Below are 23,191 nucleotides of genomic sequence, written 5' to 3' on the forward strand. Positions count from 1 at the left end.
TAGGAGTTTTGTCATCCTGAACTTCCTGGTGGAATTTCCCCTAGCATGTCTGTTCGTAAACCATTTATTTCAGTAACTTTCTTTTTACTGATTCAGGACTAGACTGCATGTCCCCAGCACAATTACATCAGGCTATTTTTGAATTCAGGTTTTCATTAAGCACAATAGAAAAGCATCTACGTGCTCATGGAAGACCCCAGACACTCACCGCAGAAGTCAAATGACTTCTGGCCGTGCGTGCAGTCACACAGCTCATGCTGGTAAAGGTGATGCAATTGCCCTGCTGAGTAGCAGGAGGAAGGTTTTTTCTGCAGGGTGGCTGTGCACCATCTTGCTCGGGCTCTGCAACTAGCAGTACTGGAGAAATTGTGATGCAGATCTGTAAGTCTTTAAAGCCTACTAAAAATAAAAAGCATGTACGCACACACACGCACACAAAGCTTTTAGTTTCATAAAAGTTTACAGTACTTTCCAAATGGAAGGAAAGCACTGGTATGGCCATTATATAAGTTGGGCAGTCATAAAAGGACAGGGCACAGGCTCGAGACAGATCATAGGACGGGGTTCAGTGCCCAGCTGTGCACTGATGTAATGAAGTAGCCTCCAGCACTGTTTATCAAAATTCTCTAACACCACACTATTTCAGTTAGAAACCTTATTAGCGACATATGCAAGTATTTATATTTAAAAAATATGACTTTCCTTTCGCATCCTTTCAAGTTGCATTCTTAAGTATATTAGAACAAGGACACAGGGTAGCATTGCAAAAGTGAGGATTGAATCCTACCCCACCATAACTACATTTTACTGATGGGTTTAAACTTTGCTCAGTCCAGCAGATGAAACCAGATTTATTTTGCTTCCTTTCTAGAGACTTACAAAACGGCTTGGTAGAGTACATTTTGCTACTGAGAGAAACATGCTACGGCGACTATTCATACTGCCAAGTAACGGTGTCTTTGAAAGCAATAATACAATGAGCAATATTAGGGCACCAGCAGACAGAAGCAAAGATAATGTTACCTGCCCTTGAATTTCAAGACACAGAGCTCACTCCTACTCTTGAGGAATTGAGATAGAGCATATGAAGTCATTGCATCACTAAAGAATGACTATTTCCACACAGCAAACAATATGCAGATTACCAGGCTCAATTAAAAAACATTTATTAAACAGTTGGCAAGTCTAAAAATAGCAGAAACACAAATAAAACCCACTCAATCTGATTACTTACATTAGTAAATACTACAGAAGTCACCCTAGATAGGTTAGGACAAATTTTATCCTAGGATGTTAAAACCAATGCAGTTAAAATTCAATGTGTATATAAAATGCTAGACTGGCAATTTTCAAACAATCAGGCAATCCAAACATTTTATCAATAAATATCTACAAGAATTACAAAGCATTTTTCTTCAATGCCCATGTAAAAGAATAAAGCTCTGATTGCTTAAAAAACCTTGAGCACTTCAGTGGTTTCACTGGAGTCAATGGACCTTCTCACAAAACCCTTTGTGATCCCGTGAAGGTCTGGATCGGCCTTCCAGTGTTTCTGAAAGGGTGGGTTGACGAGGAGGGGGAGAAGGAGAAGTGTAAATCCTCCTGAATCATTTATAAAACAGATAGAAATGCATAACTAGGAGCCACACATAGTTCTTTTTTTTTTTTTTTTCTCTTTTTGTCCGCACAAAGTTCTTGTTTGGCTAGGGGCAAAGAATTTTGAAAATGTATCAGCAAAAGAGTCTTCCAAAATTTTAGCCTTAGAAAAGTTCCTGATTATATTTCCTGAGAATGAAAGTGAATTTCTTGCAAGTTTTCATCTATTAAAACAATTCAGCAAGTAGCTCACTAGTAAGTCCATCATTTAATAAGTGATCAGTCTTGAAGGTTTTCTCCTAAAAGTGTGTGTATTATTCGTCGGATTTTGAAATTGTTTCATTTATAAAATCTACAGAGTTTTTGTTGTTGTTGTTGTTTTCTTATGGGTAAGTGATGCTTTTATACAAGATACCAAACAAATTAACTCTTTCCAGAAAAACTACGCTTTATTATGTATTTTTTCTTGTTTCCCTTTACAACCACACTGAAAAGCAGAGACATATTGATGAATCAGTTACACAGCGCTTTTTGACTACAAGTGTGCAGCTCATTTTTCTTACTGACATGTTTCAGAAACCAATCAAAAGTCCTCAAAACTCATGATTTCACAGTATTTATAATCATTTATCAAAATGACCTGCTTTTTAGAGACCATTTCAAACAAGTACATATGATTTATGATATTTAGATGTGTTTAAAATAAATTGCCTGGAGATGTAACTTTTTGCTCCTCGCATCTTGAGAATAGGTAGATTATAAAATATTAAAACTCAGGGGGAAAAAGTATTGTTTTTATTCATGTGATTTGTGAATGAACAAAACCCACCAGAACACACTTGGCCGAACTGTTGAAACAGTGGATTCCTGAAATGCTTTTCTAAATGCTACTATTGTAAATACATTCAAAAATATGAAGAATTTTTATTACCTGCTAGCCTTTTCTTGGAAACCTGTGCCACACAGAAAGCATTTTCCCATGGCAAAATTTGGTTTCCTTTTTTTTTTTTTTTAAAAAGGCTTTTCATGCCTGAGGGCAAGTGTTTAATTACATTAGACTTTAACAGGAATGTAATTTCCTTATATATTTATCTCTTGCAATTTAATGTTTGAATAGCTGTATTGCTTAGAAGAACTCCTACAACTGTACTCAGCCTCCCCCTGGTCTTTTCAGCATAGTACAGATGGTTTTTTCACCATAGCATTTTAGACTTCCTTAAGTCTACCAGATCCACTCTTTTTTCATATTTCTCAGTAGATCTAGATAGCACCTCCTATATAGGCACTAATATGCTTTTTTCCCGACTGAAGTCTTAAGAAAACTTGGACCTAAGTAACGTAACTTTGGAAATCACAGAAGTAACTTTGCATCTTATGTGCTCTGCATTATCTGAGAATCAAAACTTACTTTATAATAAACAGAAATAAAATGGCCCTGAAACTCACAGGCAAGTAAAGAGAAGGGGAGGCATTAGAAAAACCCAAAATATTCCATATAGAACAACTCATACCACAAAGCAACAAAGCACTCCAAGAATATGTTTTCTATACACTCAGCATGGTTTTCATCCGCACCTCATTAGCACACAGATAATTCTGACCATTAGGGCACTTTAAAATAAGCTATTTCATTTGCAACCAAGCCTCAGATTTAGTATTGTCTCTCTACTCGTACAGCCTTGACATCCGAAGAGCTGAGTTACAAAGGTGAGGATGCAGATGCCATTATTCACTGCAAAATATTAACATGGAAAGATTTGTATGCACCACTCCTCAACTCACAGGCAGCTTTACCGACCCACTCCTGGGCCTGGGCAGGTTGAAAGGAATATTCTGCAGATTAAAAGAGAGCAACTACAAAACCTGGAGACACTGACAGCTGCAGCAAGCAGGGGTTGACGACTACAAAATGCAGAATTTCCCAGTCCTTTGCAATGAGAACAGCTGAAAATTTCACCCTGTTCTGTAGCAGTCTTTTCAATATCTTCAAAGGGAACTTCCCAAAATGCTTAAAATCTGGGTTAGGGCTAAAGAAAACTGTAAGTCAGTTTATATAACTATCATGAGAGCACATTTCACCTTGTTCTCTCAATCCCAAATGAAACTGCAACAGATTAGAGAAGAATGTTTCTATGTCCTCCCATTCCCTTGCAATACATGAAGTCCGGGTAAAAAACACACAGTCCATCATACCAAATTGTGTTTGCCCTCTGGATTTTTGTTTATAATTTTAAAACATTGCACTCCCGTCACCATACAAGTAAGTAAAATAGAGTGTCCCTTCTGGTAAATTTTCACAGAGTAGCTATACAGCTAAGAAACAGTTACTCATTTGGAAGGTAAATCATACAAGGAATGATCATGTTTTACATTCTTTAAACTATCTACAAACTCAGCTTTGTGATCTTAAACACACAGAAACAAAAGCTAAGTAGTGGAAGAAAGGGGTAGCCTAAGGTTAATTCAGCTCTGAAATGTGGAACAGATTCAGTGCTCAAGAAAACGCTGAGCATTCTGTGGTTTTAAGTGATATGCTTAAGAAGAGGAAATATATGTGTAAATAAGCAAGAGCATTAATAGTTGTCTCAGAATGCTGGCACTGAAACTTAAAGCAGTCTCTCTCTCCCTTCACCTCTTAGTTATTTACTATTAGGATTTTTTACAAATGTCTATTGAAGTAGTTCCAAGTCTGATGAAGGCATGGAAGAAATTCCTTCAAGTACAGTCATTTGTTTAAAAAAAAAGATTAATGAGAAATAAAGGTGATGATGTTTAATCAAATGAGGGGCAATTATGGTTGACAAATATAGAAACACAGCAAGTTAAAATAATTCTTGCTGCCATATATGAGAACAGCATTAAATATCTAGCACCAGAGTTCAGGACTAATAAAGGGGTGGGGTTAAATATTCAGTCCAAAACGCAGGCTTTTTCTGAAGAAAAACCAAAGATACAGCAGCTATGCAGTTGTTGTCAAAAGACATCTATTTTCAGTTTGAGAGATTCACAATTGTGTGAACGGTCGTGTTTTTTTTCTTAGCGGAAGGGAGGAGGAAATAGTTACCTGCCTTGATCTTCAGAAAGTCTTAGAAAGTGAGGATCGAAGTGCATTGCAAGATAAACATGACCGTGGCTAAAGGCTCAAACTCTTGTCCACTAATCCAGTGGAAGAGTCCAGTCACTTCAGGGTAAGGTTTAGGACATTCCTCACTGGTGTTTTTTAGGTTTGCATTGTAGAATGAAATAAACAGAAAGTGAATCAGATACTTCCCTGACAGTGAAAGGGACCAATTTCCTTTTTTCCTTTAGCTTTAAATAGACCAACAAATACAATAAATCCTTACACCATCAGGCATCCAGTTATTTTCTCAGTTGTAACAGGGACTGTCCATATACCTCAAAAAATCAGATAATTCTTTTTCTCATTGAAAGTAAAGAAGACAAAACAAAAGATTTTACCAGCAGTGTTTGAACTAAATACAGCTTTAAACGCAAGAAGAGTTTTCAGCAACTATATCAGCTATGTAAGACGCAATTCAGATAAATACGTTCTGAGTTACTGTAACTGTAAATATTTGCTAATATAATGGACAATGAAGGAAGTGATGGTATTCTTGAGGATCATTTTTTTAAAATCCTTTGTGTTCCTTGCTCTCTACCAAGCTTACAGTATTTTGAGTGAAAGATGTTATGGTTTCAGTTGTGAACTTCATACGTATCTGGAAAAGCCTTTCACTTTCTCTTCTGTGATAACAAATAATTTGCTACGCCAGCTCTTGAATTTTCAATCTGTTGAGCCCCTTCTCTTTCAAGTGCCTCCTGCCTGTCTCTCTATATTTTTGGTGACCCCCCAGCTCATGTGTGCCCTAACAGAAGTCCCATCACTTGTGTTGCCTTCGCCGAGTGGCTTTTGTCAGAGCAGGACTTTGACAGGCTTTGCTATTTTAGAAAGCAGAGATAATGTCAAGGTTTTTTACCCATTCATTGATGCCAAATCATTGCTCTGGAATGACAGCGGGTCTACATGTTTTTATGCTTGCCTTTAAGTAAGAATTACTGTAATTTTAAAAGGCAGACTGCTCCTTCCTTGCCTCCTTCCCCGCCACCAGAAAACTGAAGTGAAGCAGCTTTCTGAAACTCCCATTCAACCGTCTGTTTCACAAATTTTGCCCCTTTCACGCTGAGGATTTGATGCAGGCTCACTCAGATCCTACAGGGTAGCAAGACATCAGCTCCTCTCCCGAATCCCCGCTTCCAAGGCAGAGCTTCCAAGCGTTGTGCAATCGCCTCGGAGCCGCAGTCAGCTCCACGGCGAAGGGGCGGAGGGGAAGGAGCGCGCTGGATTCTGAATTTTGAAGCAGAGGTGTCGTATCGGGCAGGGGGGAGGGGGCCGCGGGACCAGATGCTGAAAACCGCACCAAAACTACAAACGTTTCTCTCCTTGGCTGTAGGAAACTCTCCCCCACCGCCACCTTGATTTCATACTCTATCACGTGCTGAATTTTTTCATTCTATTTCTCCCCCCGTAGCCTTAATAAACCTTGCGTTAGTGATGGAGATCCCGAGAGCGCGTTTGTGGGAAGGAACAGCCCGGCAGCCCGGTGTCAGCCGGCGGCGAGAGCACAGCTGCGGCCGTGGCCGGGCCAGCCGAGCCGAGCCGAGCCGAGCAGAGCCGAGCCGAGCCGGGCCAAACGAGCCGGGCCAGCCGAGCCGGGCTAAACGAGCCGAGCTAAACCAGCCCAGCCGAGCGGCAGCAGGTCCGACCGCGCCGCTTCCCCGAGCCCCGCCGCCCGGGGATCCCGCCCCGCCGGGGAACGCGCGAACCTTTACCTGAGCTGTCGCTTTTCCTTTTGCCGGATCTCTTCTCTGTTTCCACCGGGGACAGAGCCTGCCTGCCATAGTCCCCTGGCGCGCACGCTGCCCCCGTGGGGGTGTTGGTGCCCAGGCTGGAAGAGTTCGAGCACAGGACAGGGGGGCTGCTGCCCAGCTCCGGGGGTCCTCCTGAGTCAGGCTGAAGGCAGAGGCTGTGCCTGGCCGCGGCGGGAGGAGACGACATCTGAGGAATGTGCCAGTTCGTCTGCAAAGCTTGGTGCTGCTGTTGCTGGTGGTGGTGATGGTGATGGTGGTGATGGTGATGGTGCCCCCTATGATGTTGGCTGGCAAACATGCCCTCCTCATTGGGGTATCCCGCTATTATGCAAGAGGAAGAAGAAGAAGACAGATCAGGGTAGGACATGTGGTCAGATCTTCCATGCAGGGCAAGAGAAGACTGGGAGAAAGGGTGCAAGCTCTGCGCAGTGGCATGGGGGCTGCGCAGGCAGCCAAAGAGTGTGTGATCCATGGCATGCAAGTCTCAGGTTCCAGGCAGGAGAGTTTAGGAAAGATCCAACTTCACCACCCTTTGTCAACTTTCACTGTAAACAGATCGGGGCTGGGATTTTTTTTTCCAAAACGGCACCGACAGACTCTGCAGCAGGCAGCTGAGCTCAGATAATCCAGGTCTTTAGCCCTAGTGGCCAGTCTCCGCTGCATAAACACTCGGACCTAGATGAGCCGTTCTCAGAGCTGCTCAGATGTCAAGAAGTGGGAGAGGTTGAAGCCAATAGAAGGTGGTCCCAGAGAACTGCTTGAAGGGGGAAACAGCTTCGAGAGGTTATAAATACAGTAGTGTGTAATGTGAGCTGGGGGCTGGCTCAGCAGCACAGCACTGACCACATGCAAACTCCCTCCAAAACGCCAGCGCCGTCCCCGCGCCGAGCGGCTCCGTCAGCGGGCGGCAGCGCTGCGCACCCGCGCCCCGGGCATCCGCGGCCCGCGGAGGGAGGGGGGCAGGGGGGGCGGCTCCGCGGGGGCGCAGCGGCTCCTCCCGGGCCCGGGGCCGCGCCCCCCGCCGGCCGCCCCGAGCCCCCCGCCCCGGGCGGCCCCGCAGGGCCATCCCCGCCCCGTCGGGGCTGAGCGACCGCCCGGGGTCCTGCCGCCCCTCGGGGGCAGCGGGCGGGGCAGCGCGGTAAAGTCGTGAGGCGAAGTCCGGGGGTGACTCTGGGGCGGGGGGCGCGGGGGCACCGCCGCCCCGTTTCCGCGGGGGCTGAAGCGCTCTCGCCAGAGCCTCACCTGCGGGCCCAGGTGCGAGGGCAGCGGCGTGCGGGGCCGCCCGGGCCGGGGCCGGGGCCGCGCTGCCCCCTCCGAGGGTCCCGGTGCGGGTCCTGCACCCGCTCCGCCCGTGCCCACCGCCCCGGCACTCGCCGTGGGCCGCGGCGCTGCCCCGGCTGCCCTCGCGCTGTGCCCCAGCATCGGCAGCCGCTTCTGCAATGAACCCACCGGCCCCCACCGTGCCAGCAACGCTGGCTGTACAGAGAGAAGTTTCCCCTCTTGCCCTCTGCCCCTTCAAAACAACAAGTCGCATAATGTTTATTTGCTTTATCTTCATTTGCTTCGTTGCAAATGTCTTTAGTGGATTGGGGGACAATCTGGAAAGTCTGGGCCTGTCTTTTTTTTCTGTAGTTTTTATTTTTAAAAATTATTTTTGACGTCCGTGTAGTGGAATTACAGTAGCCACCAAAGCGGCTCTTAACTGGTTTAAATCAGGATAACGCATTTAGCGATTAATGACCAAAGAGGTGCCCACTGCGCCAAAGTTTTATTCTTCAGCTCTTCCTGCTCCATGTACCTTGCTCCTCCTCCCCCCCAAAACAAAACTAAAAAAAAAAAAAAAAAAAGGAAAACCATTTCTCTCAAGTCTAAATTCTTGGGTCCATGTGCTAAAGATAAAATGAATTTCAATTGCTAGTGGAAAAAATCAGCAATTGTATGACTTTTGCAAGAGCTAGTTTCTTAAACGGAAATTGAGTCCTATTTTGTGGGAAATTAGTTTTGCAGACTTTCTTTAAAAAAAATCTAAAACTTTTGTTCAGCAGCTGCTCTGCTTTTCACTGCAGTTTCAGACTGAGCTGGAACCTGCAGCAGTCTTTCGACGGTAAGATTTCCCCCCTTTTCTGACATCTAACTCTTTTTAACAACTGCCTTTAGATTTAACTGTAGCGACGCGGTCTTTACAAAGAGAGCGGCGTCCAAAGCAGAAGTTGCTGCCTCTGTGCACCGTTCAAAACTTGATATTTCTTCAGAATAAAGGAAATATACAGTTACAACACTGATGAAATATTTTGTGCTTTTCATTGTGTTTATCGTTTCAATATGTGTTCTAATATTAGAAGGGAGGGATACAAAGAAATCTCGATGGCTGAACCCCTCTGGAGTTCGGGAGCACGCCGGGCTGCCAGCGCAGGGGTGCTGCTGTCCCGCACGGACAGGCGCTGCCATGGGGCAATGAGTGCGGGACAGCGGCAGGCGCGGAGCGGCGGCCCGAGGGCAGCGGGGGCGGGCGGGCGGCCCCAGGTGCGGGCGGGGAGCGGCCCCTGCGCTGCGCTCCGCTCCTCTCCGCATCTCACCGCTCCGCATCTCACCGCACCGCTGCGCTGCCCTCCGCCGCTCTCCAACCTGTTGCTGCCCGCCCCGGCCGCGGGGGCCAGCCGCCGTCGGGGGGGCCGGGGCCGGAGGGGCAGGAATGGCAGCATCATCCCTCCTTCCAGGGCCGCCGTGGCTGCAGCCCTCACACCGCCACAGCTGGGAAGAGGTCGGGGAAGTCCCGAAGCCAAAGGCGGTGTAAAAATGCCTTTTCTTAATTCTAGGGGGTGGCCATGCAGGATTTCTCCCACATAACAAGAAAAAAAAGTTAAATAAGTGAAGCACAATGAAGAAAGTGAGAGGGTGCAAGGAAGAGAGAGAAAGAAGAGAAAGATAAGGTTTCCAAGAGAAATAAGAGACAAGCCAAATAGGACATTTTAGGGAGAGGTAGGAGAGGTTCCTAAAGAGAAGAAGAAGAAGAAGAATGCAATAGCAACGCTATAATGGCACAACTCTGTGTTTTCAATAGTTTCATATCCAAATCTGACTATTCAGGAATGTGTTTCCCTGGGCTTCTGAGTTCCCAAATAAGTTCACAAGTCCTACACCAAGTGTTCTTATTACTTCTTTAAAAATCAGTTTTAAGCACGCATGAACTGGAAATGCAGTTCACTGCAGAGCTTTATGCTTTCCTTTTAAACTATGTAAGGAGAATGCAAATATAGGCAACTAATGTTAAGGCAAATAAACAGCTTCAAACACTTTCTGAAATAGTTCAGGAAGTTTTTGTGCAGTTACCAAATACCTATGGCTATATGATAGCATCCTTTGTAAAAAAATTATAACTTTTTAGTTAAAGCTTGAGCGCAAAGCTTCTCAGTAACAGCAGAATAATTACTGGAAAAAAATGCAAGCAGTTGCTGCCTCTCAATGTTAATGATTGAATTCTTGTTCGCATTGTACCTTTTCAGAAAGTGTGTTTAACCTACATGTGGTACAAAAGCATAACTTAAATCAATGCCAGCAAGTTTGCCCAAAGCTTATAAACATCAAGTGAAAAAAATAGAATGTTTTAAATATGTGAAAACAGTAAACTGTTTAACTCATAAAAACATCTGGAGCCAACACAGTTTGGAACATCCTTTATATTTTCATGTATGGGCTACTATTTGCATTCACTTTGTGTTTCTTGGTTTTGCTGGTGGGTCGTTTTGGGGTTTTTAGCTTACCATTTATGGGGAAGGAGATGGTGTAAAATTGACCTGGACGAACCAGTGTACAATTCCTCCTCTTCAGGACTTTTGTAGTCTTTCTGATTTTTTACGTTGGAGACTGAAAGAACCACCTTCTCGAATATTTATCAGAATGTAAGTAGGATTCTCGTCAGTTCTTTCTAGTGTGTGGTTTACAAATTTGCAATATGCGTATTACAGAAAAATCAGATAGATAAGTCATACTTGGGGACCACCATTTGAGTGATATAAATTGTCATAACTTTGCTGAAGTCAGCAAAAGGATGGCAATTTACACCATTTAAGAATATTTTCCTTACTGTCAAAGGGAAAGCTTACAAATATGAATTCAGTTTCTTTTTGCCAAAGTTTTAATTGTACCCAAGAGTCTACCAAACAAGAGGACAAAGTTTTATTCTACTGTAATTATGATCAGTTCCTATTTTTCCATGGCAATTTGGTCAATGCAGGCATCATTTAACCTTAGAGTCAATCCAGATTCACAACAGATGTATATTTATTTTCAGCCTTTTCTTTTTTCCCAAATTTTTGCCAGTTTAACTCCCTCTGTAGCAATATAATTCGTTTCTCTTGGTACCTGTGCTGCAATATAAACCCACAGATATAAGCAGTAATAAAGTCTGGGGATTATGCATCGTTTCAGAGATGCTTGAATGTCTTAACTGAAAATCCTAGCAAAGAAAATGAATAACTGTCCACTGACTAGTCAAAAATACTGAATCCCTGATTAGTTAAAATTGAAAATAATCACAATTATTATTCTAAACCTATGGTGTACCGGTATCTTTACAATACTTTGTCATAAAACCATGTTTTTTCTGAGAAATTGCACTACCACAATGTGTACCTCATAATTTTAATACTGCATTTCTGTGGTGTACTTCCATTTCACTCTCTATAGCACTTACATGTGCCATGGTTTAACACTTATCAGACACAATTTTTGCTTTAAAGACAACTGGAGATCTGTAAAAACTTTTAAGCCTGAATTCATATTTTCAGCTACTTCTCCCACATACATATGGCTTCTGTTCTTATTTTCATGATCTCCAAGCATTACAAATTTTAAAGTTATGCCAGCAATTTAGTATACTACAGAAAAGTTGTGCTGAGCCATGAGGCCCTCACTGAAAATGATTTACAAGTTTGCATTACATCATTAAAAGTTATTCGAATTGCCAGCCCACTGTAACCAGTAAAATATCTTATGCTTCCTACTTAATTTAAATGAACTGATGAAATATTAAAATTCTGAATGCACTCGAGGCTTCACACCTGAACTATGATGTTTCAGGAATGCTTTTAGAATGTGGGAAACTCTGCATTTCGTATGCTGTGGGAAACTTGCATTTCACATTAGATACCCAAAAATCGCAGAAGTCATATTCAAAACTTTGGGGTGTGTTTGTTTAAAATAAATAATTTATTTGAAAAGTGAACCCTCTTGCACAATACTATTTGTTTCCCAATCTGCATGTTGCTTTGCAATTTAACATTTTTTTATTCTTTCTAGTATTATCTCCACTTAAGAATACTTGGACTAGAAAACAGCTATGACTAGCTTTGTAGGGCACTTTAATACTACATACATTTCATTTATATTTAGAAATGTACTCAATATGCATATGCAGGCAAGTCAATAATGCCTGAAAAATATGTTTTCCATCTTGACAATTACACGCTACACACAGTCCATTTTCCTCATAAAAATACTAATCACAGAGGGGGAAAAAAGGCATGTATTTTACACTTTAATAATTTTATTGTTTGATACAATTCACATTGTGGATTTTGAACTGTATATGTATTTAAAAGACATTTCACTGGAATTCCCATTGAAAATACAGACACTATTGTGCACGGAAAAAAGGTGAAGGGCATTTTTATCATTCTGTATTTTTAACAGTGCTTGCTTCTAACTGTGCTGCAAAATTAATATTGTGCTGATTATACTTCAAGTCTGAGTCACTCAGAATAAAAATACAGATGATTGAAAACTTTGTGCATCAGAAGATTTAAGCTATGACTTACATCCATTAACCGGGTAAATAAAGACTGAAATAGAGACAAAATCATACCACATATCTGAAATATTTATTGTCTTCTGGCTGACATTTCCAAGCCCTTGCAGGACCAGCAGCAGGGGGCATATTTCATAATTCTGCCTCCATCGCTGGGAGAGTGATAAGTCACTAATTTTTGTCATCTCTTTTGCCCATTAAAGAGTATACTTCTACTACAGTGTGTGTTTGTAGTAGTTCCTGATTTTCTTTGCTCTGGAGGGAGAAAAAGACACATGGGCGTGTATCTATGCAGCAAGAATAAATAATTACAAAATCTCTAGGTTTTAATAGCTGCTGGGATTATGTTATTTACTTTGCAGGTGTGTTTGCTATGATTTATAGTGTGATGAGCTCTAGACTTGGAGCAGAAACCCCTAACTATCTAGTGTTCAGAACAGAAAGATATCCACTGCCCCGCAGAGCTCGGGGTCTATTCTGCCAGTTTCACATGGAGTAATCCTGTGTTTTTGAAGAGTCATATTTGTCTTCATGGTGATTTGCTTGACAGGAAACATTTTCAGAATTGCAACATAAATTAATAATAGGTGTAGGAAACAAAGACCTAAAAATTGCTAATGTAGAGCAGCATCATGCACCCCAAAATCTACCATCAGATAATGCTAACAACAGGCACTTGACAGGAGAAATTAATTACAAAATAAAATTTGTTTGGAATTATTATTTTAGACTAAACTCGGGGCTTTTTTAAGATGCAGATATTTTGTCTTGTGAAAGAATTAGAATAATTAAAAAAAATACCAAGCTAGACTTCTCTAAAAAACATATGCCGAGAAGTGCTTAACTTGCAGATAAAGTCTCAAAGATTCAGAAAACTATTGTAAGGCATCAGTGACACTTAAAAAACATTGGTAAGTTCTTAAATGTCATGAAGAAGCATCCAAGTGTCATACCTTGAGAATTACACCTTCCAAGGCCGTGTTTGCATGAACTAATTTTTAATTTTATTTCCCCAAAACAGAATGCAGCTCTACTGATGAGCTGTGAATATATGACACTACTTGTTGAAATAAACCCTTCCAAGATATTTGTGATTGTCATGCTTTATTTAGCATCCCGCTTGCATGTCCTTTGATACAATGTGATAGATCTTAGGTTGGGTTCAATAAAGTATTCCAGAAAGAGACTTAGGCACTTTCACACCAACTAAGTTTACATATTGTACTCCAGTGCACCGAATCACTTTAAGTAGCCACCTTCCTTTCTTCTTTGATGGATTTTCATGTATTTTATTTAAATTAGATGTCCATAATAAAAGCGTGAAGTGCATTTATTTGTATCCTATTTTTTCTAATGAAAAATGTCTAGCACTGTGGGCTCAGTGAAGGTCAGCTGTAAAAAGAGGTGTATTATTTGGCACACTTTTCAGCTGACTGAGACACATGCAATGTACAGCACGTGGGGACAGTCTGGATTTGTGCAATTCCCTCATAGGTAATTTGTCCATGAACTTTAAGCATTTGTACATTTGAGCTGTAGAACGTATCACTTAGGGATTTAGATTGTATTTAATAACCCAAGTATATTTCAATACAAGATGGTAAACTAAAAATATTTTCCGTTTCACTGTTTCAAAAAAAGCCATGTGCAAAAGAACACAACAAAACGAAATTAACTCATAACATATGCAACTCTTACTTGTGCAAGAGCGGTATATGCCCCTAAATCCAGACTGCAGCATCTGGAGGCATAGCATGTCTCTAATGGAAGAGAAAGGCACGAGACATGTCAGCTTCTTGGCTGTGTTACTCTAAAAGATGTGCCTTTTCCTTCTCGGTACCCAATACAACTCCGATTAAAACTAATAAAACAGACACTGTCCAGGTAAAGTGCCTTTTGAAGCATTTTGCCTTTTTTGTCCTGCTAATTGTAGGCAATAGCTTTAACCTGAGATATTTATTATATAAAAGAAAAAACCTCTTACATAAACTTCTTTTGCTTGAAACAATGAAGTTTGAATCAAAACTAATATCCCACAGCATGAATCATGTGTTCTTAGTGCATCCAAAAGTACATGTTCCCATTTGTAAAGCAAGTTTTGCTGTTACTAAGATGACTTGAAGTGCCTCTTTATAATTACTGCATTTTTACCCCTAGTAATATTAGAGATAATGTATCCTTCATATACTTTTACTATTGTGATCAGCTTGGTAGAGACTCTGAAAACATTTTAAAGAAATGACTCACCCTTAAACTGCTTTACAAAAAGAACTGTCTTCTTCATACTTGACTTTGAGGAAGTGCTGAGTCTTTTCTTCTCCCCAGCGACCTCACAGGATCAATTTCTTTGTTAGACTGTAATGGCAATTTTTAAAAGTGCAGGGAAACTTAGATACTATTCTTTCTAATTACAAAAAAAAATCATTTAAACAACCAACACTACTGAAAAAATGTATTTTGAAACAAGCCTGGCGGAGAAAATATTTCATGAACTGATTTTCAAATTTTATTGCACTGTTAAATCATCTGCTACAGAAGTTGAGATGTCTAATTGTAAATGTTCTTCCCTTAGTTTTTTTATCAGCTCCTCTGATATATTCATAGTAAGTAAGGGAGAAGGTATGTATGTCTATTGTAGTTACTCTTAGTTGCAGAAAATACAAGTAGAAACTGCAAAACTGTTGTTACAAAGCTACTAAACTTGAAAATCCCATGATGAACAGCATGCTGAATGTATAAATACACATATGTGAATGCTGAAAGAGGGTGTTCAGCTGTGCAAAAGTGCAAGCTTACCTCCAGGCTCAAACCCTTACTGTACGATTAGAACAAATCAGGTTAGTGCTCATTGTCTTTTAATAACAGGGAGAATTCTTAGATGCATTATATTAAAATAAAAACTTCACATAAAATCAAATGAAGGAGCCAAAAAAACTCTGCACAGATTACCAGAGAAAGTTCTGACTTTGCTTCCTAGCAGAGAAAAATGTTTGGGAATGTATCTAATCTAACACACCCTATAAAACTGTACAGTAGTCCCTGCTATAACAGTGAGCTACATGGAAGACAGAGTCACATCCCAGAGCAAAATTCCAAGATTCCTGTGATCCAAAACTGTCTATTTAATTTCTAAATTGTGAAGCTACGTATCCATTTTGGTAAGTTGGTAGAAAGACTTCTCTTATACATGTACACTAAGTTCATTACGTATGACCCCCTGCAGCTGTGGTAATGAGCCCTTTTTAAAAACATACCTTGACTTGATGATGAGCATATTTGGATCTAAAAATAAGTCATATATATAACTTCTAATATGGAAGGCATGGCGTGTATCCAGAGGTCCTGGCAATAAGTTTATACTGTACAATTTGTAGTCAATCAGACTTTCCAAAATGAAGTTCCATAAATATGAACATACATTGCTCGTTTGTTTTCTTTTCTCTCTTTTTTTTTTTTTTTTTAAGTTTCCTTTATTGGTATCATAATAGTATGACCCAAATATAAGGGAAAAAACCCCATATCGTATTAAACACAGGAATACGCTTTCACAGTCGTTTATTGTGCATAGCTAGTAAACATTTCCTGGCAAACAATTTAGAGAGTCCATAAATTCCACCCTAACGCTACTTCCGTAGCTAGATGCAGTGCACCGTACACGAGGGTATTAGCTCAGTCTCTCTCATCCGGAATGGGTGGATTGGAATTGAAAAATCCCCACCCCCCCATTATAGCACCATATGTCTCGAAAGTCTATCCTCTCTCAGGGCAAACGGCTCCTCTCAGATCCGCCTGATGGATCACGACTGAAACGCTGCTGTCCCTCGCTATTTAATCTGACAGCATTTCTGAAGTAGCTATCGGGAGAGCACAACGAGCCAAGCATCCCTTTGGCATTAGTGGCAGCTCCCCACGCAGAGAATATCAAGGATATGGAATAGCAGAGGGAAAATCTACCACACCATGCCAATTTGTATGGAAAATTTGATCCTCAAGCTAGAGGCAGTGAAAAGAAGAAAGCCTCTCATTTCAGCAAATTGAGCAGTGCTTATGACTCCCGGGTTCCTTATGTAACTAGTTAACCAGGGTTAGTAGACCAGCTTTGCAGCATCTTCAGAGGAACTGAGTCTATAATAATTTCAAACAATTTTCTCTAGATGTCTTATTGAGGTGTTTATAGATTGAAGGATTACTAGGGGAACAGTTTATCCATAAAGATATTTGGTGGATTTGATTTCTGCTCAGTATTTTTGATATCTCTTTCTGTGTGCATGTCAATTTATAATGAGGAAAAAATACCTTCAAATAACACTCAAATGTTTGAAAGGATTTGTGTGAGGTGATCATGTTAACAATATGATGAAGTTCATATTGTTATCTGAGAAGACTAAGCAGACATATTTCCACCAGTTTATGTACTTTTTACAGGTATACATTGATATCATTCATGTTACAGGTATTATTTCCAGATTATTTTGGATTGAAAACAAAGACTTAGCAAAAACCTGGACTCTTTCCAAGTTTCCAAAATCATCTCAAAAGCTCAAAGGAATTCAGTCACTCTGTTGAAGTCCTGCTTTGTGATCTTTAATTTTACAATATACAGTGTTAAAATCTATCCCCTGTACATCTTAAATCAGAATCTGAGGAAGGATGGTATGGTAACAAAGGGCAGAAAGGTTGTATTTCACTGGGCGTGCAAGCATTTTTGATTTTTAGCTCCTTGGTTTTAAAATCCTCTTTCATTGATTCCAATTGAATGGAACCACTATTAGACAAATAGTCCTCTTCTTGGTTAACAGCTTCATTATATATCTTTGATAGTCCATGTGAACCCCTTGGGGTACTATTATGTGAAAACCCAAAAATTTTGGAATAAAAAGTATGACGGGTTTTTGCAGCTTTTGAAACTAATTAAAATTACCAGGACTTCAAGGCTCAAGAATTTTAGACTTTTTCATGTGTTCCTTGCCCAGTGCTCAACAGCACACATTGCACAATCATCCCTCATTGTCTGGCTACTCATCTTTACAGCCTCCCTGTACTTCCTCCTTTTAGCTCTAAGGCACCGAGCTCAGCCACAAGTCCTTCAGGGGTACTCTGAAGAGAAGTAGTTTGTGGTCTGCAATTTGCTCAACTTATTGTCTGATGATAAAGCCCCTAATTCTTTTCCTGGACCAGGACCTCTGCCAGCTTCCTTTCATTGTGCATATGGGCAAACAGAGCTAGAAGAAAGATAACACTGAGCTTGTTCAGCAGAACTCCAGCAATCATTTTCTCTTTTATGTTTTCAGTGAATCTGATTGCTGGCAAAAGCTGCCAGAAAAAGACAAGTCTGATCAGAAAGAGCATGAGCAGACAAAGTCCAGTTTCCGATATATAGCCTCAAGGACTATTCTTTACCCTACTGGTGGTAGGGTGTATTAGCCCCTAGACCTCCCCCTAATCAGCCTGAACATACCCTAATACCTACTTTGGTGTGAGTTCTTGTCTGGTTGGTACAGTACACTATTTTCTCATATTTAACATTACACTCATGCATGGTTGCGTGGATTTTTCCTTGACTCTCCTCATGGTAAAGAATACCAATAACAAATTAAATTCATGTGTTTTATGTACATTAAATCGAAGGAAATAAATCTGTGTAGAAAATGTAGCTAGTTCCTGTGTTTGCAGACTCTCTGGATTTATTGCATTGAAGCCAAATCTATTGTTAATCCATTTAATACTTATTTTATTCTCCAAATATGTTTGATGTTTCCTTTCTGAACTGACATATCGTGACTGAAAAAGTCAGTATTGTACATTCATAAGGTGCTGGCAAAAAATTGCTGAGAACAGATAATATATTGCTTTTTTTGCTGATAAAATATGTAAAACCTCACCAAATAAGTTTAGATGGTGGCTGGTTGAATTAGCAGTAACATTTTAATAGGATTTCTGTAGAGATCTTTGCCCTTTTGCGTCAGGTTCTGTGCACTGAACAGCAGAGCTTTCCATCTAAATAAGCAAGATAAAGGGGCAAATAAATTAAATAAGACAATTAAAAGGCAGCTATACTTAAAATTAGAAATGTCTACAGCAGACATTTACTTCAGGTCTGTTACAAATAGCATGCTTGTGACACAAATAGAAATGCGCTATTTCTTTTTTAAAAATTTTCTGCGGAATCACGTAAAAAGAATTAGGAGATTCCCTAAAAGCATTCTTATGTAATAATACCATTTTTAATAGGTTTCACCCTCTTTAAGAATAGGATTAAATCAGGGTGAGGTAATTGGGTGTTATGGTCCAGTTAACAAACTAGCATGAGGCTAGTGGCAAGTTAAATCATTATAATATGGAACAGAGTTTTATGAAGAAAACTACTGGAAGTCTAACAGTTTGAGCGCTACTGACTTCAAAGAGCCGGGAACCTCAGACCTGATTTCCAGGATTTTATAATTTGTTATAATTATAGCTGCATTTTCAGTATGTTTTGTATTTCTGCTTAAAGCATTGAAGTGAGCAATCTGCATATGTTACTGCAAATAAACAGAGGCTATGAGAAAACGCCGTGACTCCAAGTTAACATTTTACTCCTAACAAAAAAAGCCCAAATGGCTTCTGCGCGCTAAATCTTTCACACCTCTCAGAAAGTGTGTCAAAATTTCAATATTTTTAAAACCACACTTATTTTGGAACAATGATCCAAATTGTAGTTGAATCCGGCTGACATTTTATATCTCACTTTACGTGCCTTATTTTAAAGATTCTCATTGCTGTCAAAATTAAATAAAAAATTTTAAAAGTCTGGGTTTCTTTCATAGTGGTCATCAAATATCTTAGTAAGGAAAAATGCTTATGAGGTATGGAATTGTATTAACATAAACTGGAAATGTCAGAGTGTCCATAACAGACTACTAGCTACATTAAACAAATCAAAAATCACAATTTCCCTAACTGCACACAGAGGAATTCTCTACTAGACCTCAGTCTAGTGACAGAGGAAACATATAATAAAAAAAATTAATTTCTTATGTGAACATATCTAAAACTTGATTATATTTATTATGAGAAAATGAATGAAAGTCTAATATTTATATTTGTTTATATAAGACAATTGGCTTCTACAAATTTGACAGTGAGGGTGAAACAGTTATTTGAAGAAAGTATTGAAGGAAATACTTGACTGACAACTTCAGTCTGCTAAATACATTTTAAAAGACATATCATAAAGAGTCACAACCTTCTACTCTTTAGCTGAAAATAATTAAACAACATTGCATTTGAATACAGCTACTAAAAAAAAAAAACCAACCCAAAACAAAAGGGAGGTGTAGGGGAAATGTAGCAATTAATATGAATTAGCAGCTGGGAATTACAAGGCATTTTAAGTCAAATGTTACAGAGAGAAAACAGAGACAAGGAGAATATAAAGACATTTTGAAATTTTATTCTGCACAAAAAACCTTAAAAATGTTTTACTCCATTACTAAGTGGAAATTACTGTGGCTTTTTGTAAGAACATTTAAAAAATAAAACCCTTCTCTAATACTTTTCTTCTGTATTTTGGGAAAAAGCCAAATGATGTATTCATATCAGATGAGTATGATGCTCTGTTTCAGTAGTTGCACAGGAGAATGTTAAATAGCAGCTAATAAAACTAGACATTCTTAAAATCAGTAGACCTGAATAATATTCGTGGAGGTATTTTAATACATTTGGCAGAGAAGTCTGCATGGTTAGTGAGTATTTTTACTATGTCTTGGAGAACTAGGGAGGTTCAAGAGAACTATACAAAAATTTTTGTGAATAGTTAAATAGAATAAATGTGATGACCTTAATGTCTGTAAGCATTTCAACCATATATTGATCTCAAGCAAAACAAGGAACAGTTTCTAGGAATATTAGTTCATTTTAATCAAAGCAGTGAGAACAGAATTTTCTGGAAAATCATCTTGCCAAAATGAACTTGATATCATTTAATAGGAGTATAAATTAGGTAGGATAAAGGTAATTTTAGTACTATTAAATATGCAGAAGAATCTTGGAAAGTCTTTTAGTTTTTAATAATAGTATTTTGATAAAAATATTAAAATCAACATTGTACTTAAATAGAATGAAATCTCAGTTTCAAGCATGTAGCAAGTCAGGAAAAGTGATCAGTGGTGGTTATTTTAATGATGATCCACAGATGCACGACCCTATCATTTTTTTTTCTATTGGTGATTTTTCTATAAGTTATAAAAAATGTAATTTTTTTATTTATTCCATTTTAAATTATTGGAGGATTAGTAAATAAAGAGTAAGCCAAGTCACTGTGAAGTCAGATTGCTCAGGAAACTGGCCACGTTTAAACAAATGGTAAATTTTAATCCAGGGAAATGTAAGACCCTGCTCTATTAGTAAAGGCTGTGCCACTGCTACAAGGTAAAAGACCCTGCCCACAGACTGAAGGCAGCCAGAAAAAGCCTGGAGAGCAGATAAACGGTGCCAGGAGCTCTGAGCTCAAGAGGGTAGACACGAATCTGAAACAACCGAAGAGCACATCACCAGAGAAACATACAACACGGTTGTGTTACCTCTGTCCTTGGCACAGATGCAACCTGCTCTGGAAACACTGTGCCCACAATTCAAGAGAGGTTGTTGAAAAATTGGAAGAGGTTCAGAGGAAAGCAACAAGAATGATGAAAGGAGTGGAAAACATTCCTTGTAATGAAAGACGCAAGGAGCTCAATCTATTTAGGTTATCAGAGAGATGTTTAAAAGGCTACTTGATCACAGCTTATAAATAACTCTGTGAGAAACAGAAATCTGATAACACTATAGTTTTCAGTCTGGTGACAAAGGTGTAACAGAAGCCAGTGGTAAGAAGATGTAGTTGGAGACACACACTGGAAGGCTTAAATCAAGATGTACGATTTTTTTCTGTTAAAATCACACACACATGCATACACAAAAAGAGTAATTCAGAAAAGTTCTGGTGCCCCCTTCACAGTGGGGGCAGACTGATGACCATAATGGCCTTTTAGTTTTATAGGCCATGAATCTACAGCTTCAATTGCAGGCTTCTCTGCTTCATATTTTCTTACGCCATCACTGGGCAGATCCAACCAGTGCAAACTTAATCGGAACCAGGTGGAGCCTGCTTTTTGCAGCACAAGGGAGCTTCCCCCTGAAGCAACAATGGGTAAGACCAGGATTTGACTGGACCAAAGGAATTAATACAGTATGAAGAGTGTGTGTCTATCATATTGGCGCCTATTCTTTCTAGGTTTTGCAAAAAACACTGGTATTTGAGTGAGTATAAAACACAGTCTTGGGAGGTGAATTATGGTAAATTTTATGATAAGTGATTTTAACACATATGCACACCTTGTCGGCTCCAAAGAAATAAAAGGAAATAGAAGATTACACATGGTGCACTGCTTAAGCAAGGCAGAGTATGGGAAAGAGAGCTAACTCATTTTGCCTGGCATTTGTTCTTTTGAGAGCCGTGCAGGTCCGAAAACTTTCCTTCGACCGCAGAAGTTTTTGAATTAACTTTGTTGTTGGGAGAGACTGCAGGAGGAGGTGGAGCAACAAAGGAAAGAGAAATGCTAACGGAAAAAACACACATAAACAACATACCATATGTAGGACACTCACCATATGCCAGCCTCACTTTTTTCCTCTCTCTCTAATGTGGTCTAATAATTCCAGCCATCTAGAGGGTAATTCACACTGTCTACTTCAGGCATCTGACTTAGGTCCTTTGAATTGCAACAGTTCCCCCCTTGCCTACAGCCCCCCGGCACCTCTGTCTTCCTGCCAGCTATGCAGGGCAGCACAAACACCTAGGTTTAGTTCTTAAAACTCTGCCTAAGTTAGATATCTAAGTTAGCCTAAAGCTGTTATATAAATATAACTCTTTCCTATTAAATTTAAAAAGAAAAAAAGAAAAGGAAAAAATTATTGCTATGGAAAAAATTACTTGTTTAAAGTACAGGGATATAAAAGTGCAGGAAAGTTTACAAATTCAAGGCCAGCTCCTTAGCTGGTACGGCTCATATACCAGCATTCAAATAAACAGGCTGACTTCCATTCACCCTGGCAAAAGTGCAGCCTTCAAGCTGGTTTTGCAAACCTAGTCAGCCACCTGATTCTGTTGGGCAAAGAACATAAGTTTTCATAAAATACGCAAAAGAAAGTTTTACAATGTAAGTCCATTAAAAAACACAAACCCCCTCAAAGGGAAAAAAACTAAAAGGAAAACTTTGTGTAGGAAATGGCAGCTACTGCAGTCTGCAGAAAGCACTTCTCTTATAAAAGCAAAGAAAAAGCAGCGAGAGACCAGCATCAGACTCAACGATTGTAAATAATATACTTTTCTGAAAAAAACATCTTACTAACCTTCCTAGAGAAAATGTCATTTTATTTACGGAACCCCAAATAGTGTAAATGCTTTGCTGTCCCATATTAGCTTTACGATTAGTTCATTTCTATCTTGTGGTACTGCAGTGAGCCGAAGTAAGCAGAGCATGTGGATCTCAGCTCTGCACAAAGCTAGACAATTCACAACAGCAGAAAGGCAACTTTGCATAAATGTTGTTGAAAGACAGTGAAGAGAGAAGAGGAAATTCTGCATCTTTAATGCAAGGTTTTTAATGCTTATATATATCAAACTGCTGTGTGTACTCCTGGAACCTTTCTGTTAAAATGTCTCTAGCTCTAGGGACACATTCTACGAGGCAGTTATGCACCATTTAAATGTGAAAAATGCACACTTTACTTGGAAAAAGATGTGTGATGTGAAGTGTTTTTAAGAATAATTGAATGATTTTGTGATTCATTAAATGCTTTTTCCTCAGCAAGCAAGTAATGGCTTTTCCACTAAGCACCCAAAAGGTGAAAAGTCAAACTGTTAGAAGGAGTAAAGGGTCCTTAGGAAGATGATCATTT

At 39.7% G+C, this 23,191-nt stretch overlaps 1 protein-coding gene across 1 annotated transcript in view; it reads right to left on the minus strand.

The window, feature by feature from the left end:
• MEOX2 (mesenchyme homeobox 2) overlaps window positions 1-7,087 on the minus strand; it is a 52,204-nt gene extending 45,117 nt beyond the window's left edge. Inside the window, exon 1 of the mRNA XM_064703305.1 lies at window positions 6,427-7,087. Within this exon, the coding sequence (XP_064559375.1) occupies window positions 6,427-6,937 (511 nt within the window). The 5' untranslated portion in view covers window positions 6,938-7,087. The remainder of the gene's footprint in view (window positions 1-6,426) is intronic.
• Window positions 7,088-23,191: the final 16,104 nt, after the last annotated feature.

Source organism: Zonotrichia leucophrys, chromosome 2 (assembly GCF_028769735.1).
Source record: "Zonotrichia leucophrys gambelii isolate GWCS_2022_RI chromosome 2, RI_Zleu_2.0, whole genome shotgun sequence".
Taxonomy (NCBI): Eukaryota; Metazoa; Chordata; class Aves; order Passeriformes; family Passerellidae; genus Zonotrichia; species Zonotrichia leucophrys.